General features: G+C 41.2%; 1 protein-coding gene across 1 annotated transcript in view; it reads left to right on the forward strand.

Moving 5' to 3' along the window:
- itga5 (integrin, alpha 5 (fibronectin receptor, alpha polypeptide)) overlaps positions 1-15,981 on the forward strand; it is a 40,629-nt gene that overhangs the window by 14,000 nt on the left and 10,648 nt on the right. Inside the window, exons 3-21 of the mRNA XM_057363205.1 lie at positions 2,659-2,759; positions 3,224-3,347; positions 3,809-3,870; positions 3,977-4,022; positions 4,204-4,332; positions 4,458-4,502; positions 4,787-4,830; positions 5,047-5,100; positions 5,866-5,918; positions 6,298-6,506; positions 6,596-6,796; positions 6,898-6,943; positions 7,030-7,143; positions 8,137-8,192; positions 9,313-9,470; positions 9,887-10,024; positions 12,469-12,536; positions 14,095-14,242; positions 14,517-14,609. Coding sequence (XP_057219188.1) covers positions 2,659-2,759; positions 3,224-3,347; positions 3,809-3,870; positions 3,977-4,022; positions 4,204-4,332; positions 4,458-4,502; positions 4,787-4,830; positions 5,047-5,100; positions 5,866-5,918; positions 6,298-6,506; positions 6,596-6,796; positions 6,898-6,943; positions 7,030-7,143; positions 8,137-8,192; positions 9,313-9,470; positions 9,887-10,024; positions 12,469-12,536; positions 14,095-14,242; positions 14,517-14,609 — 1,889 coding nt within the window. The remainder of the gene's footprint in view (positions 1-2,658; positions 2,760-3,223; positions 3,348-3,808; positions 3,871-3,976; positions 4,023-4,203; positions 4,333-4,457; positions 4,503-4,786; positions 4,831-5,046; positions 5,101-5,865; positions 5,919-6,297; positions 6,507-6,595; positions 6,797-6,897; positions 6,944-7,029; positions 7,144-8,136; positions 8,193-9,312; positions 9,471-9,886; positions 10,025-12,468; positions 12,537-14,094; positions 14,243-14,516; positions 14,610-15,981) is intronic.

Raw genomic sequence — 15,981 nt, forward strand, 5'->3', positions numbered from 1 at the left:
GCGAAAATCCAGATTTACTGTCTATTACTCACACACACACAGATATTCCAGCAAATCTTTGGCAAAACCTTTTACAGGGACGTGTGGCTTGGTTTATCTTTAGTTTTGAAACGTATGCTGCGCTGTTATACATTACCGAAAGTTATGGAAAATATCCATCCTTGTCATTGCATATAGCAGATTTTTGGTAAAATTGCGAGGGGCCTTTTCTACGCAGGGTGGTTTTAATAAAGGCAATGCGTGCTTATGAATCTTACAAATGCAAGGCCGTCCTTCCTATTACATTTGACTTCAATTAAACCGTAATTTTATTTTGGCTTAACTTAATATTCGAGCGGTAGATGGAAATTGAATTGAGGTAATACTCTGTGATGTGTGATGTATTGCAGCGGTTGGTTAAGTCTCGGAGGTCAATGTTTATCCAATGATCATTAAATTAGAAGTCAATACATCAGATTGACAGACGGATTTGAAACGGATGATATTTTGAGAAGTGTAAAACAGACAGGTAGACTGCAACTTTAATCTCTGATCTACAAACAAATATAGAAGCATTCCATCTGCTTGAATGGTTTATGCGTTTATTTACATTTTCTATATGGAGAAAATAATTGGCAACATTTTTGACCTCAGCAATCCTTGATGTTGCACTTGCATTGTTCATATTAACACTAAGTGAATATTTCATATTCACCACCTGAAAAAGGGCTTGACCCAGCGGTTGCTAATGCACGTCGGTTTCTCTAAGTGGGTCAAGAGAGGGTCACATAGTACTTCCTCCAGCCTCACGTCCCTGATAGCTAATCACGTCTCAAGATCTAACCTCTTTCCTCTTCGTCCCTGATAAGAAAATAACAGAGAATGACGAGGGAGAGAAGCTGAGTGAGGGGGAGGGATGCTGACTCTTATCTTTTCTCATTTCCTTCTCTTGGCATCTCCCAGAGGACACTTGATGTGATGACTGAATTTAGCCATGTGCCCCGTGCCTTCCGATGCCCCTCCCTGTCTCGCCCTTATTCACACAGGTCTGATGTTTTACTAATGGGATACCTCACTCACCGCAGTGAGAGAGAGAGAGAGAGTGGTGTGTGTGACCTCTTCACCCCGGGCATCCCATGAGAGTCTTGCACGTGTTTTTTTTGGCTCGAGATGGTGAGCACTCATAGGATTACGGATAGAGGGAATGTTGAGTCTCAAGAAATGGAGGCAGTCCTGATACAAAAACCAAGATCTTGAAGACCCAAGTGTTGTGTAGTTCTCCTCAAAGTTTTCCTCCTCGTCCCCGCTGAGCTTTATCATCCCAGCTGCACTCTTCAAGCGTGATGTGGAAAGTGAGATAATTGTTAGTTTTAACGCTCCACCTCCTCTGGCATTGACTGGTTCTCTTCCCACAGGCCGTCCAGCCCGACCGGCAGCAGATTTACATTAGCTGGCATCTTATTGGAGTGTCTTCATGTCTTGGAGTGTCTGGGAGCACATTGCGCACACATTTCATAGTTTTCAGTTGTAAGGAGTTGCGCAGGGGCAGGGCTGCTGGTTTTCCTGCGTGATTTTTCAACCCTCTTTACTTTGGCAGAGCACAAGGGAAAGGCAGGATTTGAAAAAAGGGAAACGGAGTGGGAGAATTCGATCACCCTGGAGGTGACCATAAGACTTATAAGTCTAATGTTATTAAAGGGCTGTAATCCCCACTGCTTTCCTACTGGGGTACCCATGATCCTTCAGAGATGGAAACAACAGACGTCTAGGGAAAGGAAGGCATGTGTGTCGATGTCTGTATGTGTGTTATGGTAGTTTGGAAGAAATAGGATGAGTTGACAAGTAGAGATAGATAAAAAAGCAATACATGATAGTAAAAGAATGAGTGGGAGATAGTAACTAGGACAGGGAAGAGAAAATAATGGAATTCCTTGAAAGGGATGACGGGCTTTGAGAAAAGGAAGAGGAAGGTGAAGAGCGCTGTGAACTGAAGGAGAGAACGAGAGCGTTTATCTGACAGATAGCTCGAGCCCCTGTTTTGCTTGGATGAGGTTTCCTGGCACTGTTTCCTCACCTAGGCCACGCCCCCTTTTGAGCCAGACAAAATACGACTGTAGGGGATGTTACTGCCAGTTAGGTGAAACTCATGAATTAGATTCCCATGAATCGCAAAGATCTGTCATATTTCACCCCCCAATCAAATATTGCATCATGCATAAAATGATGGTGCAAATGGAGAATGCTCTGTGGCAAAGTTCAGTTTGACAGTAAAATTGTAAGTGACCCATTTTTGAGAGCTTTTTGTGGTGAGTTTGAACATTATGGAGTGAAATCTGATTGTTCTGGTCTGCTGAACAAACCTTCAGCTGTTGAACCTGAGCTCTGACGGTCTCCACCTCTCTCATTGGTCAGGACATGTCACCTTTGTTTTGATTATGAATCCAGTTTCAGTCCATATGTGACCATCTGTCTTTTCCTCTTGAGTGCCGGTACTCTTTCAGCTGACCTTTAACCTCACAGGTCACCTGAGTCTGAGGAACTAATGGGGCAGTCTGTTCATTTTTTTCACCTGAAGACATTTATTCAGATTAATGAAGTAACTATGGTGTGTTCATTCTAAAACCATCTGAGCCGTGGAAGCATCTCTTAGTTTGTCTTTTCACTTGTTTTTGGCTGTAGGTGATCTAAACCTGACGGTGAACTTCACACCGCAGCAGGGAGAGTTCAAATCCCACCAGTGGTTCGGAGCAACAGTACGAGTCCATGAAGATAGTGTCCTGGTAAGATGTTTTACACAAGACATATATTCTGTATTAGAGTCTAAATTCATAGCCATACAATCCTGCGGTTCAAGAAAACTGATTATGTTGCGAAATTATGTAATTCCAACAAAACTCTGAACATTTATGTTTGAAGTCTGTAGAAGTCTGAATAATCTCCACTGTATTTTTTTAGATGTATCAGGGAGCTGTATACAATACATCAGTAATGTATCTCAAAGATCTAGCTCTATTCATTTTCAATAATACATTTTTTTTGGTTTTGTTATAATTTGCAGTTTTCTTTGTTATAATTTGAATTTTCCTGTCATCCGGATAATATTACATTTCTGTGGAACATTAAAAGCCCACACATTCAGCGTCATGGTTACTTTGCTCCAGATGTACCGTTGATTTACCTTTTCCGTGAACCTCTCTGACGTTTGATGGAGGTGACCTATAACCTAGTATTATCCTTCCTCTAGGCTTGTGCTCCTCTGTACTCATGGAGGGGCATGGAGAACACGCCCCATGCCGACACTACCGGATCATGTTATCTGTCAGTCAAAAATTTCACCAAGTTTGTGGAATATGCTCCGTGTCGCACAGGTGGGCTTGTCTCTGAACATTTGGTTTGATGCTGTGCATTTTACTTCAATGTATAGTTCACCCAAAAATGACAATTCTGTCATCATTTACTCACCCTCTTGTCATTTCAAACCTGTATGACTTTCTTTCTTCCGCAGAACGCATAAGAAGATATTTTGAAGAAAGTTGGTAACCGAACAGCACTGGACCCCGTTCACTTATATCGTATGGACACAAAACCAATGCAAGCGGATGGGGTCCAGTTAACAACATTTTTCAAAATATCTTCTTTTGTGTTCTTCGGAAGAAAGAAAGTCATACAGGTTTGAAATGACAAGAGGGTGAGCAAATGATGACTGAATTTTTATTTTTGGGTGAACCATCGCTTTAACTGTTGTATCCACATCAGAAGAATTTTAATGGGTAGTATTGAAAAACACAGCAAGGTGATGCTTTCTGAAACGAATGTGTACCTGTTGCAGAATTCCATGGAGGAAGAGAACAAGGTTATTGTCAGGGCGGATTCAGTGCTGATTTTACGCGGGTGAGAAATTTTGGATTCGGAAAAGAATGAAGTAGTTCAGAAATGCTATGGACCATTCTGCTATTGCATCTGCTGTTCTCACCTAGATTCTGTTGCTATGTTACAGGAAGGAAAGGTGGTGCTTGGAGGACCTGGCAGTTACTTCTGGCAAGGTTGGAATTCAAAATAAACACCAATATTATTTTTATTTTTCATACTTGTTTGACCATAGCGAGTTGTGTTAACATCAGATGAATGATTTCGGTTCAAGTTCTTCAGTCTTTTCATGTCTTCTAAATGTGGGGGAAGGAATGGCTAAAGACTATAAGTTCAACTTCTTAACATTTTCTCCAGGTCAAGTGATCACAGCAGTCAAAGAAAAAATAGTCCAGGCTTATTACCCAGGATACTTCCTCACATCGGTGGACGGGCTCATTCAGACCAAACAGAAAAAAGAAATCACCTTTGACGACACCTACATGGGTACGAATTGCCACCCTCCCTTATTAGTCAGCAGATGATGCTGCCATTACGGGTTGAAAAAACTCTGTGGTTTGCATTATTTACGTGTGTCATCATCTTTATTTTTTGTTTGTTTCATTTAACAGGTTACTCTGTGGCTGTGGGCAATTTCAGTGGAGGCGTTGAAGAAGGTGAATGGTTTGACCTGTTAAAAAATAAACCTCTGTGTGTCTATGGTACATTTAAATAGTTTGACTAGATGATCATGGTTTCATTAGCAGTATACATAAAATCATATGAAGTGTTGGGATTTCACTTTTTTTTACTTAAACAAATTCGTAAATGGAGCCCTTGGAGGGATTCTGGCCCTAATCGCCCTAAGAGTTCCTGTGAAACCCGCACGTTTCCATGTTTCCACTACTAAATCTTGCTCTTTTCCTGTGTTTTGTTGGCATGCCTGCTTTCCGTCTCTCAGACATTGTGACTGGAGTTCCCAGAGGACTAAAACTACACGGGCAGGTGAGAGAAAACATCAGAGAGATTGAATTTGTTGTCACATTTTGCCGGAGAACTTTTCACTCAAAATGCATGTTAAATGAGCTTTTCGGTGTTCCGTGAAATCCATCATCAAATCGGAATTTGTCCGAAATCACTCTGTAGCGTATGAACAATCCTTTAACCACAAAATGTTCCGATGGCATGTGATGAAAAATAAATGCTATGTTGTCTTGTTAGGTTTCCATTCTGAATGGCTCTCTGGACATGTTGAAGAACTTTACTGGCGAGCAGGTGAGAGTTCAAATAACATCAGCACACAATTTTTTGCCTACAATTAATATGAAACCGCACCAGTATCGCCCTTTTAAAACAAAAGAAAAAAGGTCACCAGTTTATTGCCAGAATATCTTGTTTTTTTAACGGTGTAAAAGAGAGTTATGTAATTCTGATTACGGCAAAACTTTTTCCCACCCTGATTTTTATGGACTGATGACATAAGCAAAATCATTTCCTTAACAATCTCTTTAAACCGGTCTGGAGTGCTCGGTGGTTGGCAGGAAACATGATTATTTGAGGCGAGAGCTTACGGGCAGTTTTCGAGCACCACGGTTTTGCAAATGGAAATTGTTGGAGCTTGCTATGATTGCTTCAGCTGAGTAAATACAATCAGATCGCGTCTGCGTGTGCCCACCTCGGGGGGCTGGAGAACAGAGCCACATCTGAGTCCTCAGAGAGCTCTTTTCATACACCGAAAATCATACGCAATTGGAATAAATGTCAATTTGTGTGGTAGGCGTAACGATGCAAAGCTGCTGTTCGTGTGGCATTCATAAGAACCTTACACAACGTTTCCACGTAACCATAGTTTCGTGAAAATAGCCTCCTTTTAGAATGAGAAGATACTTGCATACTTAGTTTATTATTCAGATCGGGGTAACAGCGGTGGGTAAGATGTTGAAAATGAGAAGGGAGAACGTTCAGACCAGGCATGGGAATCAGTTGGTTTGTGAGATTTGGGTTGACCTTTTAAAGACGTTTGACATTGACGTTTTTCAGATGGGATCCTACTACGGTCATGCGGTGGCAGTTGGTGATATCAACAACGATGGGTAAGTGAACATGAATGTGAAAAGGATTTTTATATTATATTTTGCTCAGTTTCACTCTGTATAAGTGGTTTCTTAAAGGGACAGTTCACTCAAAAATGTAATAGGAAAAATTACAATGGTAGTCAAAAGTGCCCCAGAATGGTTTGCGTTCCTACATTCTTCAAAATATACAAAGAACAAAGACATTTTTCCTACTATGGTAGTCAATGGTGGCCAAGAACTGTTTGGTTACAAGCATTCTACCAAGTATCTTTTTCTGTGTTCAAGGACAAAGACATTTTTACAGATTTAAAACAACTTGAGGGTGAATAAAGGATGACAGAGTTTTTATTTTTTGGGTGAACTGTTCCTTTAAATTTATGGTTAATGTCCCCTCCAGTATGACAGATCTGCTAGTTGGAGCTCCCATGTTCATGGTTCGAGATTCTGATGGGCGTTTGGAGGAGTTGGGTCGGGTTTACGTGTACCTGCAGAACGGACCTCTGGACCTCACGCCTCAGCTACCTCACCTCACCGGCACTCATATGTTCGGCCGGTTTGGCAGCTCCATCGCTCCTCTCGGAGACCTCAACCAAGATGGCTACAACGGTTAGAGCATTCACATCTTTTATACTTTCTTATATCTACATACGGGCTTAAAGATTTGATAGTTATATTCTGTCATCTTCACTTTGCAGATGTGGCCATCAGTTGTCCGTTCGGTGGGGAGAACAAACAAGGATTGGTGTTCGTCTATAATGGATTCGCTGGAGGTCTCCGAGAAAAGCCGTCTCAGGTGATCGCTGGCCAATGGGCTTCATCTGTATCATCACATTTACCTGCCAGTTTCGGATACGCCCTTCGTGGAGGTGAAGATTTGGATTACAACGGCTACCCGGGTGAGAAACTATAGCCCGCCGAGTGAAAATCTTTCCGGCTACCGCAAGTCTGAGTAGTCTAGTCTGATACTAAGTTTCATTTCCATCTTTTTTTAATGCAGATCTCATTGTTGGTGCGTTTGGTGCAGACGCCGCTATTTTGTACAGGTGAGTCCGAATCAGAGATATTGCCAACATAGAAAATGATAATAAAGAGATACTACAAGCTGTTTTGTCTTTTATTTATTTTCCAGATCTCGTCCTATTGTAAACACAAGTGCCACCCTGAGTGTCTATCCAACTATTATTAATCCTGAAGAGAAACTTTGCACCATTAGCCACGGGACTGAGACCCAGCACGTTTCCTGGTATGTTTCCCATTTTTCAGCTTTGTTTTTAAGTGTAAATAAATATGCAGTAATAAAATCAAACACTAAATTTGTAACAAAGTTATGTGATAGGATTGAAAAATACAGCATGATCATTTGTTTCGTTTTCAGTCTTTGACATCCACAGTAGGGCTTTGTAGGACAGAACGGGCATGTGGCAGCGTATATTTAAGCTGTCAACATAAGCTTTTTGAAATGGTTTGGACATCCACGGCTGGTTGAGCGTGAGCCAGGAAGGTGGCGAAAAGCGTGAAATGGAATTTTCCCACCTTTGTGACGTGCGTTTTTAAAAATATGCATCCTATCTGTGGAGGGAAAGGAAACTCTGTTGGGCTGTTCCCCATCTGACGTGAAACGTGTCTCTCTCCGCCTGTTCTGTTTTATACAGGAAAGTTTGTATACACATGTCTTGATTACAACTCGTTGCCTAGACACAGGGCTTTTGGGAGAAGTTAGACAGAGAGAGAGAGAGAGAGAGAGAGAGAGAGGTGTAGCAGTGGCTTTGAATGAGATATTGTTTAGTGGTGGAACACAGCTGGGAAACATCAGGACATACGGAGCCGCACATGCGTGTGCGCTAATACCCACACACAGACAGAGAACAGTATACTGAGGCTTAGAAGCACACATGTGAGCACACAGCATTTATTGCACAGGTTGGGAGTAGCCTGGATTGTGAAAATATTTTGTTCTTCTCTCCCTTTGTGTATTTTTTTTATTTAGGAACGTTTCGCTTTCTTTCTTTCTTTCTTTCTTTCTTTCTTTCTTTCTTTCTTTCTTTCTTTCTTTCTTTCTTTCTTTCTTTCTTTCTTTCTTTCTTTCTTTCTTTCTTTCTTTCTTTTTGCCTCGTTCTTTATAGCCATGCAGCTGAATGAATTAATATCGAGTGTTGATAGACACACACAATCTTTATGTGTCACTGTAATAAATCCATCCATCTCTCATCATTTGTCTTTTTTTTGCCTTTTTCAGTGTAAACCTGAGCTTCTGTCTCTCAGCCAATGGGAAGCACCTACCAAATCATCTCGGTAAGCCAGCAGGACACATCTGCTACTGTTTACCCATTTGTAAGAGTTCCTAAAGTTTGAATAGGGGTGTATTAAAGTCCCAGTGAAATAATTTTTTCATGAAATATTGTAGCGTTTATAGTAAATAGTTTATCAATGTGGGTCATTCTCTTTTTAAAAATAGTGTGCCCTCATAAACTTCAGTTAAAATCTGAAAATGAACTTCCGTCCTGTAATCCATTTTAAATGGCGTGTTTTAGGCGGCTTGGGCGGAGCATCCGTTAACCCCTCCCCTTCAACGGTCAGTCTGCTGCCAGTTCCATTTCAAAATGCAACGGCTGTTTTTATGCATCCAGTCAAATCGCAGAGAAAGACGAAAGCCACGCCCTCTTTTTTTCTCTTTCAAAATTCCATTTCACTCGGAAATGTGCAAAATACGGAAACGATCGCAACTTCTGGTTCACCGGGACTTTAAGGCATTTGTCCCTTTTACTGTTGATTGTTTTCATTACACACGATTTGCACATGAACGATACCTCAAGTTTGCTAGTACTATTATGTGATCAGGCCCAGAGTGAATGGGAAGACCTGGGGCGTATTTTCTTCAGAAACATAAACATTTGTAGTTTACATTTGTATTTTCTTTCTTAAAAATCTAAAGGTTTTTTCATGTCTTACAAAAATAGTTTACCTCAGTTAACCTAGAATATATTTATATATAAAATCCATTCCCATCTATAAGCACAACCTTTACAAAGTAGTTGTAACCTAATGACACTGCCATATGCCTGATCATTAAAGTCCTGGACTATGTGTGAAGAATAACACCCACTACACACACATAACTGAGCACAGGTGCCCTACACTCATCTCTCCGGCATTCCAAACGCATCTAAATTCCTTCATGCCTTCAAAGCTTTTGATCCAAACTATCATAGGCTTTTTTCTTCAGGTGTTGGATCATTCATGATAAAAATGAAAATGGTAAAATAAAATTTAATGTTCTAGTGTTCTTAAGGGATCAAGTTTAATGCTGACCAATAGGGTTTGAGATTAAGCGCTGTGTCAGGAAGGCTCTTGTTTCAGCTGACGTGAAAGTACAATGCCCTAAAAATAAACCATATCTTGATGTGTGTCAAAGAGTTTAACGTTGAAGTTCAGCTGGATCGTCTGAAGCAGCAGCAGAAGGGATCTGTACGGAGAGCTCTGTTTTTGGACACACAGCTACCAAGTCTACAGAGGACGTTAACTGTGCCGAATGGAGCCAGAGTCTGTAGTGACACAAAGATCTACCTGCGGGTGAGTTTGACCCCACGTTACAACTCCTCTACCTGCAAAACCACAACAAAGCAGGGTATTTAAAATGCACAAGGTTAGTTTTATAGTGCTTAGATTAGACATATTATAAGGAGAGATCAAAGTACCATTATGTACTAGAGACTTGGACATGGAGTCTTTTCCAGAATAGAATAGAATAGTGTCAAAAGCACTATTTGTTTCTCAAAAATGAAAAAAAATGACACATTTAAATGAGTTTTCCATTGTTAAATACAATATAAGTGTTAAAAGTGAGTTAATGCAAGTAAGATAAGTGACTCTAATGCGCCAACTGAATGTGCGATTAACGGCCAAAAATGTAGCATGGGATTAAGTTTCATACCGTCCTGGTTCGTGACCTTTCTCATAAACTCCCGTTCGTTTTTCTCCTCGTGCAGGATGAGAAAGATTTCAGGGACAAACTGTCTCCCATCTTTGTTGCTCTCAACTTCAGCATGAACCCGCAAGCCGCTGCAGACGTGCACGGACTGCGGCCCATCCTCAACTACCAGACGGCACAGCTCCTCGAACAGAAAGTACGTACATGTGGTGTCACAAATATCCCACAATGCCTTGCAACGGAGAGAGCTATTGAATTGAGCCGTGCAGTTCCTGTGTCCGTATGGCATCCATTTTCACCCAGACCTGCTCATCCTGATGAGGGAAGACGGCCTTCCTCCACATTTTCAAAACATGTATCTGGGAAGCTCTCCAAATTGTCTGGAAAGCCATTTGAGAGTAGAATAAAATGTGAAGCGTGTACGCTACAAGAGCTTTTCACCGTCCCACTAGGAGTAGCTCGCCAGGCCTCGTGGAAACTCCAACGTGGAGGGCAGAGTGCTTTGGGGGTGTTTGCTTATGTTCGGGGTTTATAGATTTCTCTTTTTTCCCCGGGTGGAGCCCTCATAGGCCATATGCTGTCTGTTTAGGTTTAGCTTTTTGGGTGGCAGTTTTCGTTCGGTGCTGGAACGTTCCAATCAAAGGTTTTGGAAGCGTTACAGATGGAGCTGTTTTTTTAACATATCGGCCAAAATACTAAGCAATCTCTCATTTATATCAAAGCTGAATTGTTGCTTATATGTGGTCTTCCATAGGTTTTACAGTTGAAGGAATAGTACACCCCAAATTAAAATTCTGTCATCATTTATTCATCCACATGCTGTTCAAAACCTGTATATGACTCTTTCATCTGTGGAACACAAAAGAAGATATTTCGAGAAATGTCCCAGTGGTTTTGTGTCTATACAATGGAAGTCAATGAGGGCCAGTGTTGTTTGGTCACCAACGTTCTTCAAAATATCTTCTTTTGTCTTCTGCAAAAGAATGAAAGTCATACAGGTTTGGAATGACATAAGGGTGACTACATGATAAAGAAGTTTCATTTTTTGGTGAACTATTCATTAAAATACTAATGGGCCATGAGGTGAATGTGTTTTTTAATGCTTCAGTGGGGCACAAAAGGCTCGCAAGTTTCATGATGTGGTCTATAATTTGGCATTAAACACTGCACAGTAAACACCAAAGTCACGGTTGTGTTCCTTGTGAATGCAAACCCATTTATTTTGCCTGTAGATGAAAGCGTTTCAGACCTCCTGTTGGTTGATGTTATGATGCATCAAATGAAGCAGACGAGCATTTCTTTATCCAGTTCTGTTTTCAAACCCTCATGATTCAGTAAACACTCTATGAGGGTTTTGGTCGTAGGTCCGATTTTTATGCACATGTGACCCCCTCGTATTCATATCTCTGCTCAGCCGCAATGAACCTCTTCTCTCCAGGACTTTTAGAGCGGCCCGTCGCAGGTCTGCGGGGAGCTGTGGAAAGGGGCGGCCGCCCTCATCGGTCGTAATTAGAGTTTGCAGCTAACAGATTATAGGGAAACCGCTTTCCCCTTTCTAATCTTCTCCGTCTATTTCTTATCCTCATCGCCGTGCGTCATTATCGCACATGTCGGAAACACGGCATCAGGAGGAAGTAATTAGCCGTGACACGACTTTTATTTTTTCCTATAGGTTTCTATACAAGTTTGATTCCCTCCCCCCTTGCTCATTAATGTGACATATATATATATATCCGTGTGTGTTGTGTGTTGGGTGGTGTCGCGTGCAGCTAGCATGTGGTTTAGGGGTCGGCGGCTTCTGATGTGGATGCTGGTGGCCGATACAGTTTCTTATCCCTCAGACCAAATGAGCGCTATACGTTTGTAAAGCTCGTGCACATCTGCTCCCCAGCCCAAAATACATTTAGCGATGTTTACTAACCTGGAACGTCATGTTTTGCTAGGCTGAGGAGTGATGTTTACCGGTCTGAGCAATAATGTTTATAGCAGTGCTACTGCAGACTATAGGTTCAGTTGCACCATGCGATAATGTATGAGGCCGTGCGCAAACACTTGACCCCGCCGAATGCACTGTTTATAATACAACAGATGATTGAGGTCTGTTGTTTACAAACACAGCTTGTCTTGCGAATGCTTTGCTCGGATTTTTATTTGAATCTGTAGTTGTTTGTAGTCGTTTCGTAGCAATTCGTAAATAGATTGAATATTTGGGATTGGTTGAGTTGTGGATTGAGTATTGAAGTTAATGATCATGTGAAGTGTGTTGTAGACGCTTATTTCAAGTGTGGGACACCTGAATGTGATTTGCGTTCATTAGAATTTGCGAGTCTTGTTTGCACTTGGTATCAACAAGTTAAACGTTTGTTTCGCAGTGTTTTTTTGGCGATGTAGAAGAAACGATGATTTAGTGAGTTGGCTACATATGACATAGAAGACACAAATTGAGACGCATGTTAAGAGACCAGGTATAAAGTGCAAACTCTTGGGTCAAGTGATACATGATGTAAATGATGTACAGCCAAAGATTCGCCAACAACTAAATTCATGTCAGAATTTGTTGTGTTTGGAAGCCACGTCTTTTCTTTTTGCCTGTAACCTATCATGAACTCACCTTGGTTTCTTGTCTGGCTTTTATTCTAGGCCCAGATTTTACTGGACTGTGGAGAGGACAACATCTGCGTCCCTGACCTGAAACTCTCTGTGCACGGGTAAGATGATTACCAAGGAATGCAAAAAGTAATGCCCTCGGGGGTGTAATTTGCTTGTTATTGAGTTTGCCGTTAAGTCATGTTTGTGAAACTATTGTAGGCATAAAGACAATTAAAAGTAATTTTTAACTACTATTTAGGTCCATTTATTTTAAGAGGCAAAGTGTGCAAGCGTGTTTAGGTGAGATAAGTGAAATTGTGCGCACAAATAGTCATTCAGAAGAAAAACAGGAGGGAGGGCTACGCAAACGATGCTGTGATTTGCCATTTAGGAAAAAACTGATGGACCGATGAAAGAAACAAGTTTGGAAAATTCAGGGGCTTGGAAATCTATGTGGCCCCCTTTTTCCTGCACTTCCAATGCATATGGGTATTTCCTGTTCCCTTTCAACTCGCTCTTTTATGCACAGGTTTGTTTGCCGAGTGTTGCTATTCTACAACCACAAAAATGCGACTTGCCAAAACCCTACAGAATTGTAACGTTGTTCTTAGATCGTGTGTTTCGAAAACGTTGGGGGACGTTTATTCTCGACTGAGTGATTTGGATGATCTTGACATTAAACAAGCAAAACTAATAATCTAGGAAATTCACTCGAGGGGTGATTTTTCAGGAGAAAATACATCCAGACAGATTTCTAGAGACAAGTTGGGGCCCATGTTGGACGTTATTTAGTTCCACTCTCTATTTGCCAAGACGCGTGACCTGCAAAAGTTCACTTTAAGGTCCTTGTTGAGAACTTGGGAAGTAACCAAATTATCCTTATTTTACTTTATTCACTGTGCCAAATGAATTCCATGTGATTATAAGCACTCACCGCTGTTAATTCTACATGAGTCAACAGTACAAAAATATTTTTACATTTTTAAAGATCTCATTTTGGAACCAAACTCTTCATATGACAACATTTTAAATCACAAATTTTTTAATTGGCCATTGAATACAAATTTCGACACCAGTGCCATATATGTCATCAGAAGGGATTTGTTATTAAATCACACCGAGCAATGGATTCTACATGGGGTCTCCCACCAACCCAATGCCAGTGTTTGAATTCAGCCCGCTCTGACTCTCTAGTGGGGCTTTACGCGGCCAGGCTGTAATTGGAAGCGTCTGTGTGGCCCTCGCATGGAATTTCTCATTGTGTCTGTAATGTCAAAAGAAAAAGTGGGCGGAGGGAACATGGAGCAATATAAACGGGGCACTTTCTGGGGTGGGAGGTGCTGTTCCACAGTTTTTGTCATTGCATGAACTTTATAACTACAATCAATTTTTTAAATAGGAAATGTCAGACGGAAAGACTTCCTGTTTGGAATATCTTGCTGGTGCATTCCGCGTGACTTTTCACCCCCATATCAGCACCATTTCTCTTTTTGTGTTACTGTACAGGAAACTCAAAAACTGGAGACACTGTATTAATATTGCACTTGGTTGCGATATGTATTAATATTACATTTGCTTGTACGTGGAAGTTTTAATGTTTGACAGGTTCAAATCCCCCTAAATATCACACTATAGAGAAAGTAAAGCTTCACACTTTGTTTGGTTTGTGTTCTGCAGGGACAGGAAGGAAGTCTACATGGGTGATGACAACTCTCTGACTCTGACTTTCAACGCAAAGAACGATGGAGGTGGAGCATATGAAGCAGAGCTGTATGTGGTCCTGCCACCAGAGGCCGACTACATCGGAATTGGGCGTAATAATGAGGTGAGATACGGCCGACCCACCCTACAGGTGCTGTCCATTAAACAGACGTGTGCCAGAACCTGTATATGTTCACAGATGTTCAACGTTTCAGCTGAAAAATCTCATAGTCAGGAAAAGCCTGACAGCTGTTGGCGTTTAAATGAATTTACAGTGTGCATATGTATTTTCAATGATGCGTTTTGAAGAAGAAGAAAAGAAGAAGAGGTGATGTAAGCAGGATGTGTCAGGGGTTTAATAATCACCGTTTACTGATGCTTGTGTTTTTTTTGGACAGAGTTTGACCCAACTGACCTGCAGTTACGAGACGGAAAATCAAACCCGTTATCTCAGCTGTGACCTGGGCAACCCCATGAAATCAGGCACCAGCGTAAGAACCTCACACTTTTACACGCTAAGAATGCAAATTTTGCTGTGAATCATAAATCTATGACTTTCCATAGCCACACTGCTTTAAAGGTCAAATATGTAATTTTTTGGAGGATCTTTTGACAGAAATGCAATATAATATACTCTTTAGAGGTGTATAAAGACCTTACATATGAAGCGTTATGTTTTTATTACCTTAGAATGAGCTATTTCTATCCGCATACACCGTGGGTACCCTTGCATGGAATTCGCCATGTTGTTTCTACAGTAGCCCTAAATGGACAAACTGCTCTACAGAGCGTGTTCCGTAAATTGGATATCTCCTTCGGCAAATAAGCGAAAACGTGAAGCCATCTTAGTTCTGTGTCAGCCTCCGTAGTGCTTCGAAAGGGAGGGGGGAGGGGTGGACTGGAGTGAGTGGTTGGTTGCAATTCGCAACCTCACCACTAGATGATGCTAAATTTCATACACTGGACATTTAAGATAAAAAAAACACACTGTTGGCGCTACTCCTGGCCTCTCATTGTGATTTCATTTTGCATGATCTATGTCTGCATTTGTCAAGCTTAATCAATTCGAAGAAACGACTAACAGCTGGTCTCGGATCAGCACAGGCTAGCATTTTACCTAGAACAAGAAAACCCTTAATCATGTATTCTGTTAGTCACGTAAACTAAGTGTGTTAGTCAGTAGGGGCTGTGTTGGATCACGTTTGGGCAGGAAGTTCCCACCAGCCACACAGGAAGTGAGCCCCTTGGAGACTGGAGTTCCCCTCTCTAAAATGCAAATTGTGGCTCTTTTAATGCAACGGACAATAAATAATGACTGTTCAAGCTCTCAGTGTGGCTTTCCAGACACCCCTTTAAGTGAGTGTATCGTTCTCAGTTTACACCAAGACTGTTTTATATAGCAATTTTATTATTAAGGTAATTCTTAACTCATTATTTTTGGGTTCCAAGACCACCAAAGAGGTTCCTTGTAACTCCTTGTACAGTATCTGTAATGTTATCTTATACAATGAGAAATTCAGAAATCATGTATGCGAGAACAGACACCCACACGCAAACTCTCACGCGTGGTTTGGGGGGAGAATTAGAGGCTCTTGTATGAGGTCTTGTTGCATGTTTGTGTGCGTGCGGTAGGATCATAAAACTATAGTTATAAAAGACAGTTGGGAACACCCGTGTACTCTTGAGCATTCGGTGTGCAGTATTTTACTTTGGAGCATGCATGCTTACATGACATCACGATGATGAATGGGAGTAGATACATTTCATTGGCTCTCGGTCAGTATTCGCGCTCATGTTTTTGGACAGAATACAGGAAGGAAACATTCCTCAGACATCCGTTCTGTTGCTATGGATGATTTGTAT

The sequence above is a fragment of the Triplophysa rosa genome, linkage group LG21, assembly GCF_024868665.1.
Source record: "Triplophysa rosa linkage group LG21, Trosa_1v2, whole genome shotgun sequence".
In the NCBI taxonomy this organism is placed as follows: Eukaryota; Metazoa; Chordata; class Actinopteri; order Cypriniformes; family Nemacheilidae; genus Triplophysa; species Triplophysa rosa.